The 24,190-nt window shown below is 35.8% G+C and overlaps 2 protein-coding genes and 2 long non-coding RNA genes across 4 annotated transcripts; 2 read left to right on the plus strand and 2 right to left on the minus strand.

Moving 5' to 3' along the window:
* Window positions 1-265: 265 nt before the first annotated feature.
* LOC104724655 (bax inhibitor 1) lies at window positions 266-3,778 on the minus strand. Its single transcript, XM_010443195.2, has 6 exons — window positions 2,018-3,778; window positions 1,415-1,558; window positions 1,238-1,329; window positions 941-1,127; window positions 683-838; window positions 266-595 (listed from the first exon to the last, which is right to left on the minus strand). Exons 1-6 carry the CDS (start codon window positions 2,138-2,140, stop codon window positions 545-547), a joined length of 753 nt encoding a protein of 250 aa, XP_010441497.1. The 5' UTR covers window positions 2,141-3,778; the 3' UTR covers window positions 266-544.
* An 85-nt stretch (window positions 3,779-3,863) lies between these two features.
* LOC104724656 (uncharacterized) lies at window positions 3,864-5,151 on the minus strand. Its single transcript, XR_757734.3, has 2 exons — window positions 4,510-5,151; window positions 3,864-4,391 (listed from the first exon to the last, which is right to left on the minus strand). It is a non-coding gene; the product is annotated as an uncharacterized LOC104724656 (long non-coding RNA).
* A 123-nt stretch (window positions 5,152-5,274) lies between these two features.
* LOC104724657 (light-harvesting complex-like protein 3 isotype 2, chloroplastic) lies at window positions 5,275-6,724 on the plus strand. The gene is made up of 3 exons (XM_010443197.3): window positions 5,275-5,815; window positions 6,005-6,142; window positions 6,230-6,724. Exons 1-3 carry the CDS (start codon window positions 5,437-5,439, stop codon window positions 6,481-6,483), a joined length of 771 nt encoding a protein of 256 aa, XP_010441499.1. The 5' UTR covers window positions 5,275-5,436; the 3' UTR covers window positions 6,484-6,724.
* Window positions 6,725-7,320: 596 nt separating this feature from the next.
* Window positions 7,321-8,367, plus strand: LOC147934697 (uncharacterized). Its single transcript, XR_015570673.1, has 3 exons — window positions 7,321-7,619; window positions 7,790-7,836; window positions 7,947-8,367. It is a non-coding gene; the product is annotated as an uncharacterized LOC147934697 (long non-coding RNA).
* Window positions 8,368-24,190: the final 15,823 nt, after the last annotated feature.

Genomic DNA, 24,190 nt, shown 5'->3' on the forward strand with positions numbered 1-24,190 from the left:
GTCGGTAGAAGATGCCAATTCCCGCACCTAACACTTATGAGTTGCTCGAACTTCCTATCTGAGAAACGATTCTTGATTTATTGCATTACATTATCGAATTTTTCTTAATTTTTTTAAGCCTTAAATATAAAAGAAACTCATAGATCATCATCCTCCACTCCCCCACTGGAGATGCTCTAAGTCACCGTAATGCTTTCCGGTACAGTTATAATTCTCGTATGAACCGTACTAAACAAATTGAGGAATCAGGTTCATGAATTTCCGATTTTCCTAAATAATTTCATTAAAAGCTTACGATATGTGAAAGAGAATAAAACCAAGTTAGACACCACTTCGGCCATTTACAGTCTTAAGTAAACATTTATAAGGAAGAAAAACAAACAAATCCTTTCAAGTGGAGAAACATGTATTGTCACAAAACGAGTGTCCTGACAAGTAAAACACCATAGCAGCTTAACATGATGACAATGTAAAGCCCCATTACAATGCTTTCATGTACCAACCACTCGCTCTATTTACTTTTCATTGCTGCCATTTTTCAGTCTTAGTATCTCCTTTTCTTCTTCTTCTCTTCTTTATCCGCAGAGTTCTTCAACTGCATAAAAAAAATAAAAACCCATCAATGGAGGTTTACTAACAGATAAATGCCATTTTTAAAATATCAGGCGACATACGAACTTACCATTATGATGAGAATCCGAACAAATACAGCTACAAAGTCAGTGAAGAGGGTCAATGAGTGTTTCACGTAGTCCATGTCGCCAAGGTGTGCCTTCTCAATGATCTCTTGTGTATCCACCACCATGTATCCCACAAAGATCAAGAGCCCAAAGTATAGCTGCGCCAAGAGAAAATCACAACAAGTGTGAGATGTCTGAGAAAGTAAGATACCTCTTAACATAAAGAACAAATTTTTCTAAAAAGGAAATGCTTGGTTTACCTCAAACTTGAAAATAGAAGCAGAGCCACCGAAGATAGAAGAGGCAAACTGAAGCCACATAAGCATGGACAAGCCAGATGAAAGCAGTCCTCCAAGGTAGAGATACTCCCTGCGTCTCGCTAGCATTGCTGCAGCAGAGAAACAGACAAACGCTATCGCAGTTCCAACAAACGCAGTGATGAGGATGCTGTATAAACCAAAAGAAAGATATAAATGTCAGCTCTTGCATAAGGCTCACAGATAATTAACATGAACAGTTAGCATCCAAATACCCAATATCAAGAACAATAAAAGTACCTTGGGTCAACATCAATTGCCACTTTGATCAAGGGCCCAACAGAAGCACCTTCAAGAACAGCAGAAACAAAGAGAAGAGAAAGCCTCTTTTGCTGCATATTATAAAGAAACAACAATCTCAGGACACTGAAACTTCAACACAGTTCGAGACACAACCAACAAATTAAGCCCACTTACTTGTTCATAAGGAGGACATGAAAGCAGCCAAATCATAGTTCCAACACATCCAATAGTAGTAAGAAGACCACCAATGTTCAAGAGCACATGGAGGTAAGCTCCAAAGGCAGACGCAACGAGAGCACAGCATAATGTCAAATACACCTACAAATTCAACCACAAATATAACACAAGATGAGCAACATTACTCGTAACATAAGTGAGTATACAAAATCAAATCCCCTCTAGGAGATGCGTATAATCACGAGAATCGAGCAATGAACAAAACGACCTTGGACGAGAGTATAATAATAAACCTAAACACTCCAGAGAATCATGCACAACAGATCCATGGAAAGACGCAATTACAAACCCTAGAAATCTATGGAAAGACGCAATTAGAAACCCTAGAAATCTAGGGAAAGCACCAACCGCAACGATTCGTTCAAATCCTAGAAATTGGGATGCAATCGCGATAGCCAGAGGGATCAATTGAACGAGAACGAAACGAATCTCAAAACTCAATCATGTAACAAACAAACAAACAATAGTCTCTAATCAAACAAAACCACCGGTTAGTGAGCGAGATTGAACCGCATCGGCGCGGCGACGAAGAAAACTTACCCGCTTGAGATGATTCTGAACGGAGGGAGAAATCTGACGGAAGTTTTTAAGAGAATCATAGCTCCAGCTTCTTCTGCTACCACCTGGTTGAGGAGAATCGAAGAAGGACGAGAACGCATCCATTGTTTTTTATTTGGAATTAGAGAGAAATCAAAATCGAAATCGATAATGAAAATTACTACTGAAAAGTCGAATAATGTGATTTATAGGGCTAATGATTGGGACAGAACTTGACAATAATACCCTTGAGTTTTATGTAAATTACTCGCTCGCAACACGTGTAACGGAAATAACATGGGAAAGGGCAGTTCTGGAAAGTTCCTGAAACATTGAGACCGTCGTCGTCCCATTAAAAGAGAGTTGAGACTTTGCCGCGAAGCAAAATGAAATATCTAAAAATCGTCATCGAACCAATCAGAGTCGTCCACATAGGATTATTCTTGCATTACATATTCTAAAGTCTTGTAGACGTTATGATTTAATGTCAAAGAAAAGTCCAGACGTTAATTTTTTTTTCCCTGAATCAGCAAAAGAATCTTAGCCGTTAGTTCAAGAGTTTAACAAAATTTTTTTCATAGTGTTTATAGCTTAGGAATCATTCTATATTTCAGTTTTTATGATAAAGTGTTTTGGATAATAGTTTATACTTTATAGAGATGACAAATTGACAATCTCCTCCTAACCGATTATTTGTTTATTTATTTATTTTTTTTTTTTGTCACTAGTGTGTTTTATTGATGATAGAAACCAAGTGTGACACGCCGATATTACAAACAAACAAAGTAAAATATCTAAGTAAACAAGCCTAGGTAAACAAAACAAAAAGCCCAATTATGGAAACCTTCACTGAAGAGAAAACGTTGTATAACAGTACATAAAACACGTGGCAAAGGAGAAATAGGTTGGATGACACGTGAGAAGATGAAGAGGTTGGAATCTCGGCAGAGAGTTCTGACGCTGGCAAACTTCAATTCCGGCCGAGATCGCCGAAAAATTTACAAAGAGATCTCAATTTTCACCCCGAAAATAAAACGAAATTCCAATTTAAGCATTGATGAGAGTATGACTCCACTTAAAGCAAATCTTCTTCATCTTTGTCTTCAAACAACAACTTTTGAATTTTCAAGAAATTTTGCTCACCAAACATAGGCCTGCTGAAATAATGAAAGCACTATCAACCCAATCAACCTAGGAATTTCACTTGCTAAGAACTCAAACCAAATGTTCGAACAGAAACTCCCAATCACAACAAAATCCGAACTTTAAAATTAGAATCTTGGTAAGCATAAAGTTTGAATTATTCCCCTTAAAAAAGAGGCTCAGAGAATTACACAACCAGATCTAAGAAAAGATAATAAGCAACATAGTTTTTGAACCCGGATCAAAGTGAATCGAAAGAGAACAAAAGAAAACCGGAAAAAACTTCCGGAGAAAAAGCTGGCTATCGTCACTGAAGAAGCTGAACGATACCAGAAACAGAGCCGACCATAGGTGCTAATCGAAGCCACCTATGCCTGAAACAGAGCCGACCACAGGTGCTAATCAAAGCCACCTATGCCGGAAACAGAGCCGACCACAGGTGCTAATCAAAGCCACCTATGCCGGAAGAAAGCTAGCCATCACCGCAACAGACCAGATGATGCTAGACCTAAACCGTATTCCTACCAGACGGCAAAGCAAAAGGGATTCTCCCTCTAAAATATACGAGAGAGAGAGAAGAGAGAGAAACCATGTTTCTGATTCTGTTGTGTTCCACTTCGTGGATTTTGGAAGGATTATTTGTTTACTTACAAAGACTTTTTTTTTTTTTTTTGTCATCTGATGTTATTGATAATATTTGAAAGGATACATTGTAAAACACATCTTAAACCGACGGAAAATAGAAATCTCCCCGGAGTCTAAGGCCCAAAAGAGAGAGGCTAAACCAGTGGACAACAGATTAGTCCCGGGAGACAACTTAAACTTACAACAAGAAAAATTTTAAGGCGAGAAACGAAAGAGACCGAACCCAACAACTAAAACTAGAGGCATACTAACAATAATAACGAAGACAAATACTAAGTCTAAACAAACAAACCGATCTTTTCTTCTGAAGTTTCTGCGAATGAGCTATACCAATGTTGCCCACGGCCATCACATTGATCACATCTGCTTCTTCCTTTCACATGAGAGATGATCTCTCCAAACCAAGAACCAAACTTCATAACCTGACAAGTAAATGTTCAATTCAGAACCTCAATAAACACTTCCAGATGCGGCCGAGACGGTTGAAGCGTCAAGTAGAGCCTAGATAGAAGTCATATAAGCGCAATCCGACATCCTCCAGATTCGGAAACGCAGAGACAAAGAGCGAAACATAACTACTTCGATGAGCCTTGAAAACGAAACAAGAACAAAACTCATCTACATAAGCTACCATCACCAACAACTTCCACCTAAGAGCAGAAAGATCTGAAGGAGAGAATCAAGCATAAACTTCAAACAACACAAACCTCTTCTTAGTAAGGAGACGAACTAGATGGGAAACTAAAAGCTAAAACCAGGCAAAACGAATGAGCGAGAACAAAGGCGAAGTGAAGTCTGCAAACAGAACACTCACTAGCCACACACGGCATCACCACAACTTGAAGCACAGGAGCGAGACAACAAATCTGGGTTGTGAGCAGGTGCAAAAACACAGGCTTATCGTCGTCGATCTCAGATTCGGTACCATTCTCTTCGCAAGAGCCACGAACAAAAAAAATCTGAAACGCTCGACCGATTCCGCAAACACCCAAGTTACAAACTTGTTAAAACTAGAACGAATCCCCAATCGCAATCCAAAAACTTCCAATAACTTAATATAAAAACTAATACAAAGCAAGAGATGAAGAAAATAGGAAAATCAAAACCGGTGCTGGAGGAGCCACCGCACTCCGATTTCAAATCTAAAAAAGCGCCGCTTTTTATTAGGTTAAACGAAACAGAGTTTTTTTTGGGTACAATATAATTGACTTTTCTTTGTCTTTTTCTATTATTTTTTCTTTGCATTAAAAGTAAAATTGTAAAAAAACAATATTATTAAAGACTGACTCTTGAAAATTAAAGAAAGTTCAAGGCCATTTTTTTATTCGACTAGTCATTTCGTAAACCACGCGTCGATAGACGGAGAGAATGTGGTTTAAGTCGGTTTTGAATTCTACTTTTATTTGGGCCGAACGCTAAAGCCCATTCAATATTCTCGTTATCGATGAAACATCACGTAGTTTCCTTTAACTGAATTAAAAAAATGAAAACGACATACATTCCAAGTATTTAACGATAACAACATCTCTCTTTCACTTCCCTTCAAAGCTTCATTTCAAACCACACATTCAAAAACTAACTCTGAAAACAAAAAAAAACTTCGGAGCAGAGGGGAGAGAGAGAGAGAGAGATCTATGTCTATATCCATGGCGTTGTTCTCCCCACCAATCTCATCATCACTTCAAAACCCTAATCTCATCCCCAAAAACCCATCCTCTCTCCTCTTCTCCTCCACCAAACGTTTCTCTCTCGTCTCCGTCGTCCCTCGAGCTTCCTCCGACAATGGTACGACTTCACCAGTCTCCGCCACCGTCGCGGAGATTCCGAAACCTGAGGCTGCGGCTTTAGAGGAAGCTCCGGTTGAAAGCTCCTCCGCTTCTGAAAAGGACGCCGTCGAGACGAGCTCAGCGACGGTGATCAAATTCGAGAATGCGAAGTGGGTCAATGGAACTTGGGATCTGAAACAGTTCGAGAAAGATGGCAAAACAGATTGGGACTCTGTTATCGTTTCTGGTTAGATCCTCCTAACAACTTGAATCCAATTCTTTCACTTTTTTGTTACGATTTAGGTAGAGTTTGTGAAACTGGAATTTGGAATGAGCCAAAAAAACATGATCTTTGTTTATGTTCTGTTACTAGGAAAGGTTCTGCTTTGGTTTGTAAGAAGATGAGTGATTTATTGTGTTGATTATGTAATTGTAGAGGCAAAGAGGAGAAAATGGCTTGAAGATAACCCGGAAACAACTAGTAACGACGAGCCTGTACTCTTTGATACTTCGATTATTCCATGGTGGGCATGGATGAAGAGATACCATCTACCTGAAGCCGAGCTTCTCAATGGTGATTTCCAAAAACACTTAGGAGTTATAGACATTTGCAACATGAAGTGGTTTTATTTAATGTTTTTTGTTCTTGGTGGTGGTGTAGGTCGTGCTGCGATGATAGGGTTCTTTATGGCTTACTTTGTTGATAGCCTTACCGGAGTTGGACTTGTTGATCAAATGGGGAACTTCTTCTGTAAAACACTCTTGTTTGTGTCTGTAGCTGGAGTTCTGTTCATCCGAAAGAATGAAGATTTTGACAAACTCAAGGATCTGTTCGATGAGACAACGTTATATGACAAGCAATGGCAAGCTGCATGGAAAGAGCCTGATTCAACGACAGTGTCTTCGAAGAAGTGAACAAGCCTCTTACATCTTTTGTTTTCCGCTTTCCAAAATCTGTGAATCAGTTACAGTCTCTCTCTACTGAACTACTGATCTTCCTCAGATTTGTAATCTTTCTGCTTTAAAAAATCTCTATGAAGTAGTCCACAAAGAAATATGTATCGAAAATTTAGGAAAAGGTCTTTGACTTTGTAAAGCAGACCTATTCCGTTTTAACTATTTGATAAGTTGATCAATGGGAGATTTTTTTAATGCTTTCTAGTTTCTACTGTTAATAACATCATCAATTCATAGCGTTTTCAGATGGATGTTTGTGAAGAACTGTCATCTAGCAGTAATTGTTGTGAGTTATAAGACAAGTCATGCATTATCAAGCTTTAATCTTGGAAAATCAAATTTATGATAGTTATGATCTTCATCGAAATCAAACTTCATTATATAAAATCAACTACAATTCTAGACATGTTCATAGAATTTGGGTTTCATTGTGTGAACGTCCTTTACAGTCTTAAGACATTATTGCTCTGCTCTTATTACCGCAACTACTTTGACTCGGTTTCATGTACATTGTACATAAGGACCATTTTAGCTTCAACTGTTGTGTCAGGACCATCGTCCATCGGCCCAACTTTATTTGAAACATTTGGAAAATATCTTTTTGGTCCTTCGGTGAAACAGAATTATTTATTTATTTATTTTTTTTATGAAAAAACAGAAATTGAAACAGATTTTTTTGTCTCTAGAGGAGAAAATAAATATTAAATTTTTTTGGGCAATTGACAAAAATAATATTATTTTAAATTTTTCTTCCAAACCAATCACATAATCTTCTATTTTCCAAATTTAGGACTTATTCTAATTAAATAGTTAAACCACTAAAATTAAAGTTACTATAGTTGTGTGTTCCCCAGCCAATTCTCATCGCCGACAAGAGGAGATTGACGAAGAGACATGAGTGAAGACGACGCCAATTCATCATCCTCATCTCCATTATCATCTCCTTCCTATCGTCTTACCACTCCAGATAGATCATTCGCCGGATCTGAAACTCGATTGAATCCGGTGACATTGAGACCGCCATCGACATCCTTCGCTCCCAAGTTCCTTTCGTCCTCAATGATCATTGTATTCTATTTCAGCTCCAGAAACAGGTGTGTGTGTTAATCTCATCAACCTATGAAGATCTACCTTTAGACTTTCTCCTGTTAATACTTCCATGACACTGAGCGAGTTCGAGTCAAAGCTTTCTCCTTTTTACCTGATTTTTAATAGTTTTCAAGCTTCCATTTTTGTGACTTTGTATTCGTATCTCATTTTCCAGATTATGAGGCATAACGAATACAAGAAGAAAGTCTTGTCTCTTACCATGTAATTTTCTTTTACCGAGTTGGGTTGAAAAGTCTTAATCTTGAATTGGTTATTTCAATTGGTTATTTCAATCATTTAATTTTTGCTTTGTGTTAATCTGGTTTTTTCAGCGTCTACACGGAGAGAATTATTCTCTTCACCCTACAAGTTTCTTTGTGCCTTCGTTTCATAAAGCTTTTAGTCAGAAGTCGGAGCAAAGTTTCAGAAACATGATGGTTGAGTCCTCTCCTGGGATTTTCACTTTTGAAATGTTCAAGCCACAGTTATGTGAAATGTTACTAGCAGAGATATAAAATGACTGAAAAGAATCTTTTTTATGTTTGGGCATAGCTAAATGTCGAGAATTGATTTTAAACCTTGTAACTCTTGTTCAAATTTGTTTTTTGCTGTGAAGAAATTTATTGAGCAGCTGAGATAAGGAACACATGAGGCTACAATTGCTTGCTTCAGGACTTATGTTGTTCCATGTGCTCTTGATACTAACCAACTGGAAAACTTCATCCTTTCTTAATATATTGTCTCTAAGCTCTATAGTTCTTACTTCCATCTTAATTTTCCTATCGAATTCTTGTGAATTGGCTTCTGAACATTTTGGTCTTTAGAACCCATTTTGCTGGATTAAAAGTTAAACAACTTGACTGCTACTATTCAAATTTAAGTTCTTTAAAGCCATTAAGATGGTTTTAGTGTATTTGAGGATTGACGAATAACTCTATTTTCTGGTTGCAGGTAGAGTGTCTGATCTGTTACGTTGTGATTATGTCTTGTAAACATGTTGTGACCATTGATTAATCATAGGTGGATGCAGCAAACTTTGATAAGGTCAGGAACCAGGTTCCAAGAACACAAAACCGTATGGCTCAAAGATCCGAGGAAAGAAAAAAGATGCTTGTATTAAACAAGGGTGCTCGTTTTTACAAACAAAATTATTCAGGAAGGATTAAATAATATTTAGGAAATATCTTTTAAAATTCAGGATGGTTTTCATGAAAAATAAAAGTTAAGTATTTTGTCATATGTTCGGATCTGAACCTGAAGCCTTTACGAAAGGTCTAAGAGAGTATAACCAATAAGTCAAAACAATAAGCCTATTTGTTCCTTCGTAGAAAGTACACAATAAACATTAATACAGGTAAAACACCAAGCTGGATACAAACAAAATTATTGAACCATGTTTAGAAATGATTGAACGATGTTTAGAAAGGATATTTTAAAATTCATGAAGACTTTCCTGAACATAATTACTGCTACAAATTCTCTTTAATTTCAAGAACGAAATTCCGAAAAGTTTTTTTGAATTTCAGGTTGACATTCATAAAAAGTTTAGAACTCATGATAGCCTTCATGAAATGAAATCTGTATCATTCATTGATGGAGGAATATTTGATATATTGAGGCAAAGCATTAAAAAGATATATAGAAACATAATTAATTAAATTTAGAAAGGATTCAATAATATTTAGGAATAAAATCTTAAATTTCATGATAACCTTCATAAATATTTAGGAAGACACAAAATCAAATCATTACACCTATTGTATGTGTAGATAAAATATCAGGATGTGCACAAAATAAAATTATTATCTCTCACTAAATGAAGTAATTTGTGATACATTAAGACAAAACATAAATAAAGGATTCAAAAACTCAAATTTAAAAAAATTAGGAAGGATTTCATAATGTTTAGGAAGACATGCTGAATATGTAGGAAGGTCTTCCAAAATATATAAAAATCCCAAAAAATTGTTCTTTCCTCCACTTTTGTCAAACTTGGAAACAAGCAGATCCAAAATCATAGGAGAAACCAAAACCCAAGGCTCAAAAGTGCATCTCTCAGCTCCTTTACATCTATTTTCGGCTCATGTCCTTGTGAGACTTCTCAAAAATGGACTGAACCATTCCCAATACAAACCACATGAGGGAACTTCCAAACAATGTTGCTATGCTATATCACTAGCAGAAACCCAATTAGATTCATGAAAACATTTATAAAACTTACCTTTCAGTTCTGAACTAGTAGAAAAGTGCAGTAAACTCTTTAGGTCCTACAAAATGTGGAGGCTTGTCAAGTTAGTACAGGACACCAATTTAAAACTATGCTAGCAAGAGAAATGAATGTAACTAGAATGATTATTTATAAATTCAATTAGAACTAAAATAATGAAACAAAGAGATTCAAAAAGATGATAGTGAGACAGTGCAATAGCACGTTATTCATTGAGAAGTCTACAAAATATTGTTAAAATTGCCAGCATGCTAATAGAAAAAACATTGACGATATGCCCCAAAGTATGAATTTTGCATCTTAGACAAATAATGAAATGAAGAGATGGACATAATAACGTTACCGAACAACAATCCTTGTTCAATCAATCAAAAGCATATAGAAGAAAGCTCACCAATTTTCAGGGCATTGCTATTGGTGAAAAGAAATACATAAGAAGATGAACAGTTCTCATACTGAATTTCTGTTGATAAGAGGAGAGAGCTCCTTGAAACTCTTTATCATCAATGAAACCACTACCATTTTGATCTGCAACTTGAAAACAAGCCGGAGAAGCTTCCGACGTAGAGATCTCCGTTGGGAAGCGGCTTCTCAACGTCACCTAAAGGCGTTGGAGTCACTCGCCTAGTGGTTCCTTGAGATCTCGATCTCACCATTGGAGTAGAAGACTAAGCTAACAACACCAAACTGTCTCGTCTCTCTACTTCGTCGCTGCTTAAAATCACCAACACCAAACAGAGCAACGAATCCGAATTCGATTGGTAATGAAATCGATGAAACTCTGATTAAATCATTTGATTGAAGCTTATGACGATCGATTTAGCATTTAATTGAAAGATCTGAGATCGGAAATGAAGATCTCAGCTTGGAAGATTCAAGCTTCACCGGAGAAAGATCGTGTGTTTGATTCTTTTTGCTATTAAATAAGCAATTGTGTTATTTCGTTTAAATACTTAATATTCACTAATGCTAGATTTGGAATATATAAACGTGTGTGCTAGTTTTGGAACAAAAACCTAAAGTAGTGCTATTTTAGGGTATTTCTCAATTTTTTTAGGTATAAAATATCAAAATTTATAATGTGAAGATTTTGAAATATAATTAGACTAGGTAGTAATCCGTGCTACAACATGGGATAAATTACTTTTTAAATCCGTAAAATAACTAAGAAACCGTGTGCTATATCACAAGTGCATTATTTTCATGTAAATTTAAAAAATTTAAACATAGATGTATATACTTTGTAATGGGAAACACGTCCTATCCTGTCACATCCCATCTCGTCTTATCTCATCCCATCTTATCTCGTCTCGATTCATCCTATCTCGTCTCGTCTCGTCCCGTATCCATCCAAAATTTTTACCGTATGTTCGTTCTCTTTTTAATTACTCATTATACAATGTTTATTAAGAGAGATTGGATAAGAAATTTAGATGGAATACCAGAGTTCTCCATTGAATATTTTTTTTAACTAGTTGAAATTATCCAAAAAATTATATTTAAAAAAAAACTATATAATTGTTTTCAAAAATACCAAAATTTTCAAAGTGCCTGTTCTAAAGTGGTTAATTACCTGTCCAAATTAGTGAAATCTTTCTCCAAATTAGTGAAATCTTTACAATTGATTTTTTTTTCTACCTATATTTTTGATTTTGTACTTTTATCTAAAATTTATGTCCCTTTAAAAAAAATCGTTCAATATATTGTTTTTCATTATTCGAATGACCCGCTTCAGTTTACATCTACTATTTCTTGTCTTAATACCATAAATAGACTGTAATTTTTCTCAAAATTTAATTATTGTTTTTTAAGTACTTCAAAAACACTGGTAAAATATATATTTAGTCAAATAAAGTCCTAAAATTTTAATTATATAATATTAGTAGTTTCTCATAAAAATTAGTTGGCAACTCTTTTACGGTGCTCAATATTTGGCGTATATGTCGAATACAGCAACTCATATCCAAAATAAATATCATTATCTTCATCAGTTAGAAAATATACAATTTTTCGCAACTCATCCATAATAATCGGATGAGTCATGTAAATAATTCTTAATTGCGGCTTCATATCTAAAATAATTCTACATGTGAAATGTAATCGTAAACTATATATACAAACCCAAGTTGTCAAGCACTTGTGTTCTTCCTTTTTTTATTAGAAGCACTTGTATTCATGTACTTTATATTTGTGACTATATTTATTTTATTTTTGTACCATTCAGACAAATAATTATCAAATTATCGGAATAGTAATTATCGGAATGAACATTATGATCTTCCTCTAAATTGTTTTTTTGTTTGTTTTACTGTAAAAACAAAATTAGTTAACAATCATAATTGTGTCTAAATTCTTTTAAAGCGCCCGTGAATATTCAAATTTGATTATTAAAGTATCCAAATCAATACAAAATATATAAAATAACAAATCAATTTGATTATTTTGTATTTAACAATATTCTTGAAGATCCACAACAAAACTACAACCAAGCCAAGGGAGATGTTAGTGAATGGATCAATGCCACAAGTGACAACGCAAGAGTCCTTTTTACATCACAACAACCAATTCAAACGCTATGGAAACGATTTCAGTATCCTACTGTCAAATGCAATTTTGATGCTAGTTTTTCTACAGTATCCAAAAAATCTATGGGAGGTTGGGTTATACGAGATTCTCTGGATTTGAGTCTGTTTGGGGCTCGGGTGTTCTTAGAGATACACAATCCTCTTTAGAAGCGGAAGCGGAGGCATTATTATTCGCAATGCAACAAACACTACATTAGGGTTTTGATAATGTATATTTCGAGGGTGATTGCAAAGTTTTAATTGACGCTATCAACGATTCATTAATGGACATCTCCATCTAAAGTTTACTTCAAGATATTCATTCATGTTCGAGACATTTCAGATGCATTTCCTTTGCATACTCACATCGTTCAACAAATGAAGTTGCACATTTGTTAGCAAAATTAGAATGTATTAATACTGATTTTTATATTGCTTGTATCAATCCACCAAGTTGGATGTTGGAACCTTTGTATGTTGACAGATTCTATTCGTAATAAAATCAAATTTGGTGAAAAAAAAAACTATTATCTTGGGTAAAGTTTAGAATAATAATTTATCAACACAATATATGTATATAAGAAGGTTTACTCGTGTCTAATGATCATTATAAGAAGAAAAATGCAAAAAAGAAAGTAAAAGGGGATATACACTACACCGATTCCATCAACCTTGGAGTTGCCGTAAGAATGAAAACAAAAATTATGCTGCGGTACATACAAAATTTTTATAAATGAATAAAGATCTCATCCGGATTAAGTGTTTTAACAGATAACAATGTATTGACATAATTGCGGGATTAAGGAATATTCAAAGAAAATTGTCAAATATCTTTCAATTTTATATAATTGATTTCCAAGTTAAAGATAATTTCACCGATTAGTATAATTAAATTAAATCACCAGAAAGTTATGGAAACTATAATATTCATATTTTTAAGAAAAATGGAATATAAAGTTTGCAATTGTGATTAAAAAGTAAGATTGCGGATTTAAAGGAATATTCTATAAAGTTTCCAAAATTCCAAATATCTTTCAATTAATGTAAACAATCGAGATTTATGGAAACAACAATATTTAGAAAATAAATAAACAAATAAAAAAATATGGTGATTGGTTACCTAGGTGATTGGATGTTTTGGAGGGGTTGGCGTGACAAAAAACAGATACGGTGCCGGTTGGATAGGGCTTTAGATAATGAGGATTGGCATGAACTATTCCCTGACACAGTTACAGAATATTTGCCTATGAACGCCTCTGATCATAAGCCTTTTTTGGTTAACATTGGCGCGAAGAGGCCACGGGGACGACGAAATTTTATGTTTGATCGTCGTTGGGTTGGTAAGTATGGTTTGATGGATGTGATCTCGTCGGGTTGGGATGGGGATCTAGCACAAGGTTCTTCTAATTTTGTGGATAAAACTGTGAACTGTCACAGGGCGATTTATCGCTGGCGCAAAGCACAGGTCCCCTTTGGTAGAGATACAATCGAGGATTTAAAAAGGCAATTGGTTGAGGCTCAGGCAGCTGACTCCACTCCCCCGTCTGTCATCACGGAATTACATTCTCGCTTACGAGAGGCTTATAGGGATGAAGAGGTTTATTGGTATCAGAGAGTCGGAGTAAGTGGATGCGGATAGGTGATAAAAATTCTAAATATTTGGTCAAACAAAGCAGAGGCAGGCCCACAATCATATCACAGGTCTCTTTGACAAAAATAATATTTGGTCAATGGAAGATGCTGATATTTGTAATACAGCGGTGTCATAAGAGGATTTGTTTACTTCTACTAACCCGTTAACTTTGTGGAAGCATTACGGGAGGTTAATAGTGTAATTACGGATGAGGATAATGGACGATTAACAGGACCAGTCACAGAGACTGAAGTCAAGGTAGCTTTATGTATGATGTATCCGGATAAAGTCCCTGGCCCTGACGGGATGACAGCTCTGTTCTTCCAGAAAGCATGGAATGTCGTTAAAACAGACCTAGTGTCTTTGGTATATAGGTTTTTCGAGGAGGGTGTTTTTGATAGGAGTTTAAACAGGATGCATATTTGCCTTATTCCTAAAGTGGCTAAGCCAACCCGGATGGTATATTTACGTCCTATTAGTTTATGTAATGTGGGTTATAAGATTATTTCTAAAATTTTATGTCAACGGCTTAAGAGGGTCTTACCGGGTCTTATCTCTGAGACTCAATCGGCCTTTATCCCAGGACGGTTGATTTTGGATAATATTCTGATTGCTCAAGAGATGTTCCACGGGTTACGTACTAACCCGTCTTGTAAAGAGAAATTTATGGCGATAAAAACTGATATGAGTAAGGCGTATGATAGGGTGGAGTGGGCATTTGCTGAGGCGGTACTATGTAAAATGGGGTTCGCGGAAACATGGGTTGCTTGGATTATCTTCTGTGTCACTTCGGTTGAGTATAAAGTTCTTTTGAATGGTCAACCAAATGGGCTGATAGTCCCGGCGAGGGGTCTACGGCAGGGGGATCCTTTGTTCCCTTATTTTTTTATATTGTGTACGAAAGCTTTGATTGCAAATATCCGGAAAGCATAAAGGGATAAACTAATTACAAGGACAAAAGTGGCGAATAAATTTCCACCAATAACCCATTTATTGTTTGCTGATGATAGTCTTTTCTTCTGTTAGGTTGACAAGGACCAATGTAAGGTTATTTTGGATATCTTAAAACACTATGAGTCGGTTTCGGGGCAGCAAATTAATTTTGCCAAATCTTCGCTACAGTTTGGTCACAAGATTGATGAAGATAAAAAGGTGGAGATGCAGGGGGTTCTTGGGATTACAAATCTGGGCGGTATGGGCTCTTATCTCAGGTTACCAGAAAGTTTGGGTGGGGCTAAAACAAAGGTTTTTGCCTTCGTTCGGGATAGGCTGCATAGTCAAACGAATGGTTGGATTGTGGTTCCAATGTTTGTGATGTCTTGTTTCCGGTTATCAAAGACAATTACATCCAAACTCACTAGTGTAGTGGCAAATTTTTGGTGGAGTTTCAGTGGGCAGTCAGGAGGAATGCATTGGTTAGCTTGGGATAAGTTGTGTGTTAGTAAGAAATTGGCGGGGGGGGGGGGTGTTAGGATTCAGGAATGTAGATGACTTTAACTCCGCTCTGTTGGCTAAACAATTATGGCAACTGCTTGAGGTTCCAGATTTGCTGTTTGCCAGGGTTTTTAAAAGTAGGTACTATAGGAATACCCACCCATTGGATCCAATTCGGTCTTTTTCTCCATCGTATGGGTGGAGAAGTATTTGTTCAGCTCGCTCTCTAGTAAATAAATGACTTATAAAAAGGGTTGACACCGGGGACTCCATCTCAGTATGGAATGATCCCTGGATACTGGTTCAATTCCCGTGACCAGCTTTATGTAAGGGTCCTTTTAAGGATCCCAATCTCCAATTGACTCACTTAATTGATCATCGAACAAATACTTGGCGTCTGGATATGCTTAACGAGCATTTTAATACACATGATGTTGCATTGATAAGGGCATTACCTTTAGGGACCAATCACAGGGAAGACCATTTAGGTTGGCATTTTACGAAAAACTGTAAATATACAGTTAAGTCTGGTAACCATTTGGCTCGTCGGGAAGTACCTGGCACTTTCCAAGCATCTGGTTGTGCCCCGGAGATTACCTCCCTACTGGCCAGTGTTTGGCGGGTTCGTTGTCCACCAAAAATACAACATTTTATGTGGCAAGTTTTATCGGGGTGCATTTCGGTTTCAGCAAACTTGGGACAGCGGGGAATTTCTTGCGATTTGGGTTGTGCCTGGTGTGGTGCGGAGGAGGAAACGATAAATCATGCCATTTTTGTTTGTCCTTCGGCTCGACAGGTTTGGGCTTTAGCAAACGTACCGGTGGGGGCCATTTCTTTTCCCACGGAGTCTGTGTATACAAATGTCGATCATTTTTTGGGCAAAGATAACCCAGCGTCTCAGGTCTCAATGTTTCCATGGCTTATGTGGTATATCTGGAAAGCAAGGAATGCACAGGTTTATGAAAATATAGTTGAGAACCCTCAGGATATTGTCTTGGTAGCGGAAGGTGAGGCTATGTCGTGGCAGCAGGCTCAGGTGGAGAGTGCAAAAGGGGGGCCACTGCAACTCTTCCTACGTTCTTTATGGGGTATCGCTGTCTTGTCGACAGATCTTGGAAAGCGGATGACCCGCTCGCTGGGGCGGGATGGGTTTGTTCTTTATTTCAGGACGCAACACTGTTTAGAGGAGCTACTAATTTCCGACGGAGTCTCTCTCCCTTACATGCTGAAGTAGAAGCTTTCGTTCGGGCGATGCGATGCATGATCAGACATGACTTCAGAGACGTGGCGTTTTTTACGGACTGTTCAGACTTGGTGAAGATGGTGTCTTCTTCTGCGGACTGGCCAGCTTTCTCGGCGTACCTCGACGACATCAAGATTGACAAGGAAGAATTTTCGTCCTTCTCTTTATCTCTTATCTCTAGAAATGCAAATGTAAGTGCGGATGCACTGGCACGCAAAGCGCATGGTTATTCGCACCATGTTTTGTTTGTAAACAATTTCCAACCTAATTGGCTCATTTGAGCTAATCTTTTGTTGACAAAATATATATATATATATATATATATATGTTTCAGTTTTTAAAAACATTGTTGCCAAGTTTAAGAAAATTGTTATTCCGGTTATCACAAATATTAACAATTAATGTAAACAATCGATTTATGGAAACATCAATATTTTTGAGTTCGCAATGATAAAAAAAAACAAATAAAGAAAGAGATTAAACTAAGAGGATGTATTCAATCTAATATTCTAAGTGATTTGAATTTTCATGATATTTTAAATGATTTTAGAGAAGTTGATATGATTTATTGCAAAAAAAAATTCAAATCCCACCTAAAACCATGAGATTTGGATTTATGTATTAAAATTCTCTCAAATCCTCTAGGATCCCTAAAAATCATTAAAATCCAAATCCACATATTGTTTTAAATAACAGTGGATTTCATTTTAAGCGAAGCAAAATAAATATAACAGAAAATAATTAGGAAACAAAATTAATTAAAACTAGGAAGAAAATGTAATGTGTACCCAGCTATATTCAAACTAAGTACCTCTCACATTAAACTTATGTATATTTAACCACCAGACTATTAGTATGTTTTGCGAAGAAAGTAGAACTATACGTTCTTATAGGGTTTTGATTTTGGTTAAGAAATAAAAAAATCAGATCCGATCCGGTAATCCGCGCTTTATCCGAATAAGATATGGATAATTGATATTTTTACCCTTAATGAAAATTTAATATTTTGCCTTGTTTCCAATGGCATACCCTTGTAAATTCTTATAAAACTAATGTTTATTTCATAAACGACTTTTCAATTAATAGTAGGGATATAGACACCATATTGTAACATCCGCGAACCGGAATCCCGGTTTAGGGAATGCATCGGTTAATGCACTAGGTGCATCAGTCAATGCAAGGTCGGTTTACGCGAGTAAGTTTAAGTTAAACGTTGCGTTTTGGGTTAGGAAAAACCCTAAGGCCGAGTTTAAAAGGAACTTTGTCGTCCTCTGGCCGAGTTTATCCGTTTCTGAGAGAGAGAATAGAAAGGAAGTGTTCTTGAGCGTTCTTGGTTAGATTCCTGGAGTTTGGTGGCTGTTCTTGGGATTTTTGAAGCTAGGAACGTTGTAGGAGATTGCTAGGGCGTAGATCTTTCGTTTCAAAGTCAGATTTCCTCTTTGGAAAAGGTAAGTGCATGACCATGGCTTATCTAAGCTGAAGATTTCTCTGATCTGCTTGTTTTATGTGTTTGATTGGCTTGTTAGTATGTTGTTGCGTCGCAAGAGGCTTTGGGAATCTTTTTGTGGCATTGGTTTCGTGTTCTTGGTGGTTTAGGGACGAAGATCCGGCGAGAAGCTTCGGGGAAAAACGATGCTCGGCATGTGCATCAGTCGATGTACTTTGTGTGTCGGTCGATGCAAATGCTAGGACGGTGCGTTTGACCTAGGAGCATCGATCGATGCCATGTGGAGGCGTCGGTCGATGCAATTAGGGATTTCGTGCTATGTCGAGTATGCGTCAGTTGATGCAGTGTGCGTGTTGGTCGATGCAAGTGAACCTTGCGTCGGTTGATGCAAGCGTGTGTCGGTCGATGCAACTCTAGTTGGTGTCGGTCGATGCATGGTTGGTGTCGGTCGATGCAGATGTCTGCTTGTTGTTTGGTTATTGATTGTTGGTTGATGATTAGAGTTGTCTCTACTGCTTGTGTGTATAGGCCAGTAGATGGAAGAATTGCCTTTCTGAGTGTTTATAAAATATTCATGCATCTCAATTTGTGTTTGCGGTGCAGGTAAAAGCAAGATGTGATCGTGGAATCAAGGCTATGAAGAGAAAGATGTTTTAGAGGCTCGGTTGTTTGTTATGTGTCTTTGTTAGGATTTGTTTGTGGGATTGATATTTGTTATTTCTTAATTGGTTATTAGTTTTATTATCGTTGTGTGCTATTGTTATTGATTGGGATGGGTTGATAGTGAATATAAAATCACTAAATATTAAGATATATATAAAAAAATAGATCGGATTGTTTCACATATATAATCTCTATTTTTCGGTCCATATTGTATTTTTTTTTTCTTCTTTCAATTTTTAAAACAAAATTTTCATATGTCAACTCTTTTCGCATACCCGACTTGACCTATCTCCCTCAACATTTCTTGTTTACTGTATTCATAATTAGGAATGTCCTCCTCATAACTCATATATCCATGATATATGTGACACTATTGCAAGTGCAAAAAGGGTTATTGTGTTGTTTAGGGATATCATTCCTAATATAGAACCAGTTCTAAGATTTTTGGGAACTATACAAAATAAACAATATTTTAAAAAATCATAAAATTTATTTCTAAAGCTTAATATTAAAATTTAGGAAATCAAAATTCTTGAAACAAATTAACAATAATGCAACAAAAAATTGAACAATAACTTTATTATGTGTTTATCTCTTATTACTCTAATATTTGTTTCTACTTCTACAAATTAGATGTTGCACTGCATCCACGTGTAAAGATTATCTATCGTCGATTCACTGTTGTAGGAAAATCTAACACAAATTAGCTTGGATTGGAATGAAGAAAAAATACGACCATTCCATTTAGTATTCTAAATCCACAATATATAAAGTACTTATATAAATCATGCATGTTTCAAATTTATATAACATGCATGATTTGACTATGTCTGATGCTAATCTATTTTCTTAGTTAGGCTAACATTAACTAAGATTACATTATTAAATTTTTGTATGGCGTACGTACCTTGTTTCAATTTTAAGATAATATGCATGATCTGATCATGTCTTATGGATATATAAAAGTAATTATACTATAGTCCATTTTCTTATTTAGACCGACATTATACTATTGGAATTTTGTATGGCGTACGTGATTGATTAGACCACTAAAATGAGACCAAAAATATTATATTTTTTCGTTTATCCCAAAAGGTAAATGACCCATATTGAAATGATTATGAAAACACACTCTATGAATCTTGAAATTATAGATAAATACAGCTAGTCCCCTAGCTAGTTGCTTTATCATAATCAAATTTACTTTATTATGAGATCTTGAAGATTAAGAGAGCTTGACATCTGTATGGATTATGAAAATGAAAGAACCAAATTGAAAAATATTATAATAAAATATCATTCTTAGTATATTCTTTTAAGTATATTTTAAATCGTGACTCTAAAAATATTAATCAACTCTCCACATTATTAGTTGGTTTATCATTAAATTTATTTTATTGTCAGATTTTGCGATCAAAAGATATAAACCTTTTGCGCTGGTTTAGTACTAATTTATCATAGGTTATGTCATATGTGATGTAGTTTATATGAGCTCTAACCCTGACATCCTCTCCTCTAACAGATGTTTAACTACGATTTCAAAACTATGATCTACCCCGTGATACATCACGGGACAATTATTTTTTTTTTTCTGTTTCTAAATTTTTTTGCACTTTTAATTTATTTAAATTGGCATAGTTATGTTGTAGTTTTGTAATAATTCCATATGTTACTTTGCTATTTATAGATTATATGTTTTTTTCTGTTTTTTAATCAAACTAACTATATATATTTATGAATATATATATATTGAAGATGGTATAGATAAACTCAAAATTGTAGATAAAGTTTACAATTCTATAGTGCTATATATATAATTCTTATAGTGTTGTATTTGCAATTTAATATATATATATATATAAAAAAATGTGATTTATTTAGTATTTATTTGGTTTAAAAATGAGAACTTAATTTATGATTGTAAGTTATAATTCGTTTTTAATATATGCTGAACTACAATACATTTAGAGATGTCCAACGTTATTAATCTTTTTATGTAAATACACTTAATATAATATTTGGAGTGCCGATGGTTTTTAAAAAAATATATTGGAAGTCCTTAAATTAAAGAATCCCACTTCATAACTTACATCGAATAAATATTAATATGTTAAGATGTATTATATTAAGGGTGAGATATAGAAAATATATAAACAAAATCGCTTAACAATTTCTTGTCTCTTCTTGTATTCTCTAGCAACTTAAATTGTGGTTTTTAGCATGTACAATAATGATATTTTGTATGTTCCAAATAATTTATCCTAAAATGTGTTTTCAAAATTACAAATACTATAACCCAGCAAACTTAAAATAACCCGTTAATATAATTTGAGTGCTTCAAATTAAAAAAAAAATTATAATTTGATTGGTATTAAAAATAAAAGTAAGTTATTGATTAGTCATTATTTCGAAATGTTAGCCATTTTCTTAATGATAGCATCTTCGGATTTTTACATATGGACATAAGTCATAGTCTTTGTGTAGTAGATCTTTTCACAAATAAAAGGCTATGTAGAAACATGCAATACATATTTGTAAAAAATATCTAAACAAAACATAATCAACAGAGACTCCACATAGCTAGATAAGTTTTTACACACATCAAAAAAAAAAAAGACTATCTAGGAAGAAGCCATCGAAGCAGTAGTTGTCTGTCTTCGGTAAAAGTTTAGAGAGGTGTAGTCGAGTTTGATGCATTTCGGTGATATGAAGAGTATATATAGTACTTTGAGTAAAACGGTAGGGATTCTCTTAGATTTTCTATAAATTCTTGATTATCAAGTTTAAAAGATATAGGAAGATATTCAAATAGAAGATTTTGAAAATAGTAGATTAGGCATCTGCTTCTTATATACTAAATTATAAACGAAAGATATGTAAAAAAAATTAAAATCTGTTGTAAACTAGAAAAATGGAAGGAGGTTTTCTTGTCTTATTAATTATTATGTTCGATAATCATACATATATATAGTGAAGGATAAGGCCTTAATGCATTAGGACTAAACCGATTAAGCACAAAGGAGGTGATCGATGGGTCTTATTGTCTTGGACGTACATGGGCCGTGTATGGACCGTGTATGGACCGGTTATGGAAGATCCACTCCAAGTGTATTACAACACTCCCCCTTGGATGACATAACCGCGCCGATGCTAGGAAGGATCTCTGTAATGCGCTTGGGGGTGCTGCCTCATTAAAACTTTACCAGGAAAACCCATTGGGACAAAACCATGGTGAAGGAAAAAGAGTACAACACGCATTACTCCCCCTGTTCTAAGCATCCCTAGAAGTCTTTAAGTCTCCGCATCCCAATCTGGTGCGTGAGCTTCTTGAATGTTGATGTCGGCAATGACTTAGTAAAGAGATCGGCTGAGTTGTCGCAGGATTGAACTTGCACCACTTGAACTTCTCCGGCCTTTTGTAGTTCATGTGTGAAGAAGAACTTAGGTAAAATATGCTTTGTCTGATCTCCCTTGATATATACTTCCTTGAGCTGTGCGATGCAAGCCGTATTGTCCTCGTATATAACCGTTGCTTCCTTATCGTCGGCCATGCCACAATCTGTCCTGATATGTTGAATCATCGATCTCAAAAAACACATTCACGGTTGGCTTCATGAATTGCTAGAATCTCCGCGTGATTAGATGAAGTGGCCACAATGCTTTGCTTCATAGAACGCCACGAAATCGCGGTACCACCGTGTGTACACACATATTCGGTTTGAGACTTTGAATTATGTGGATCAAATAGATAACCTGCATCAGCAAAACCAACTAAACCTTCTTTGTTATGGTTAGTATAAAATAAACCCAAATCTGTCGTTCCTTGTAGGTAACGCAACACATGTTTAATACCATTCCAGTGCTTTTAGGTTGGACAAGAACTAAATCTTGCTAGGAAGTTCACGGCAAAACATATGTCCGGTCTAGTGTGGCTAGCCAAGAACATTAACGCTCCTATAGCACTGAGGTATGGCACTTCAGGACCGAGAACTTCTTCATCGTCCTTCTTTGGACCAAATGGATCTTTATCCAAATCAAGGCTCCTTACAACCATTGGGCTAGTCAATAGGTAAGCTTGGTCCATATTAAACCTATTGAGTACCTTTTCAGTATATGCCATTTGATGCACAAGGATTCCATCATTTATGTACTCAAGCTGCAATCTCAAACAGAATTTAGTCTTGCCTAGGTCTTTCATCTCGAATTCTTTCTTTAGATATTCAACTGTTTGGGCGATTTCCCCAGAGGTTCCTAGGATATTTAAATCATCCACATATACTGCTATGATCACAAACCCTTTGTTTGCAAACTTCTTTATAAAAATACATGGATTGATGGGATCATTCTTATAGCCCTCTTTGGCTAGGTACTCACTTAGTCTATTGTACCACATTCGCCCACTTTGTTTCAGTCCATAAAGGGATTTGTCTAGCCTTATGCAATATTGTTCTCGAGAACCGCTCTTATCTTTGAGCTCAATACCCTCTGGTAATCTCATATAAATCTCATTTTCCAGTGGACCATATAAATATGCGGTTACAACATCCATTAACCGCAAATCCAGTTTTTCTCTTATAGCCAGACTTATTAAAAATCTAAAAGTCGTTGCATCCATCACAGGGGAGTATGTCTCCTCATAATCTATTCCTGGTCTTTGAGAAAATCCTTGTGCCACAAGCCGTGCTTTATATCTCATGATTTCATTGTTCTCATTTCTCTTTCTTACAAAGACCCACTTGTGTCCAACTGGCTTTATATCGAATGGTGTCCTTAAGATCGGACCAAACACATTCCTCTTCTTTAAAGAGTTTAACTCCACGTCAATGACTTCTTTCCATTTTAACCAATCTTTACTTTGAGTGCACTCTAATATAGACGTGGGTTCATGATCCTCATTTATCTCAAGTGCTACCTTATAAGAAAATACTTCATCAATGTCGACATTCTTACGGTTCCATTGTATTCCAGACATGATATAATTTATTGAGATCTTATTATTGTCAACACCTTCAGGTCCTTGAGGTTCAGCGTCCCAAACCTCATTCGGTACCTTAGGATTTGCCGCGGCCATGTCTGTAATTTCCTTAACCTCGGTTTTATTTGCACATTTCTTAGATTTGCGAGGGTTCTTATCTTTGGAACCTAATGGTCTACCACATTTCAAGCGGGCCTTAGACTCTGTAGCAACTTAATTATTGTGTTCCTTCTGAACATCAATATGTACTGGTGCATTAAAAGCTGGTATGTACGATTTTGTTACTCTCTTTGGGTCAGCAAAGGAATTTGGCAATTGAATAGCTAGCTTTTGCAAATGTATAATCTTTTGAACCTCTGAATCACATGCTAGAGTCCGAGGATCTTGCCA

This window comes from Camelina sativa, chromosome 11 (genome assembly GCF_030686135.1).
Source record: "Camelina sativa cultivar CO46 ecotype springtype chromosome 11, ASM3068613v1".
Lineage (NCBI taxonomy): Eukaryota > Viridiplantae > Streptophyta > Magnoliopsida > Brassicales > Brassicaceae > Camelina > Camelina sativa.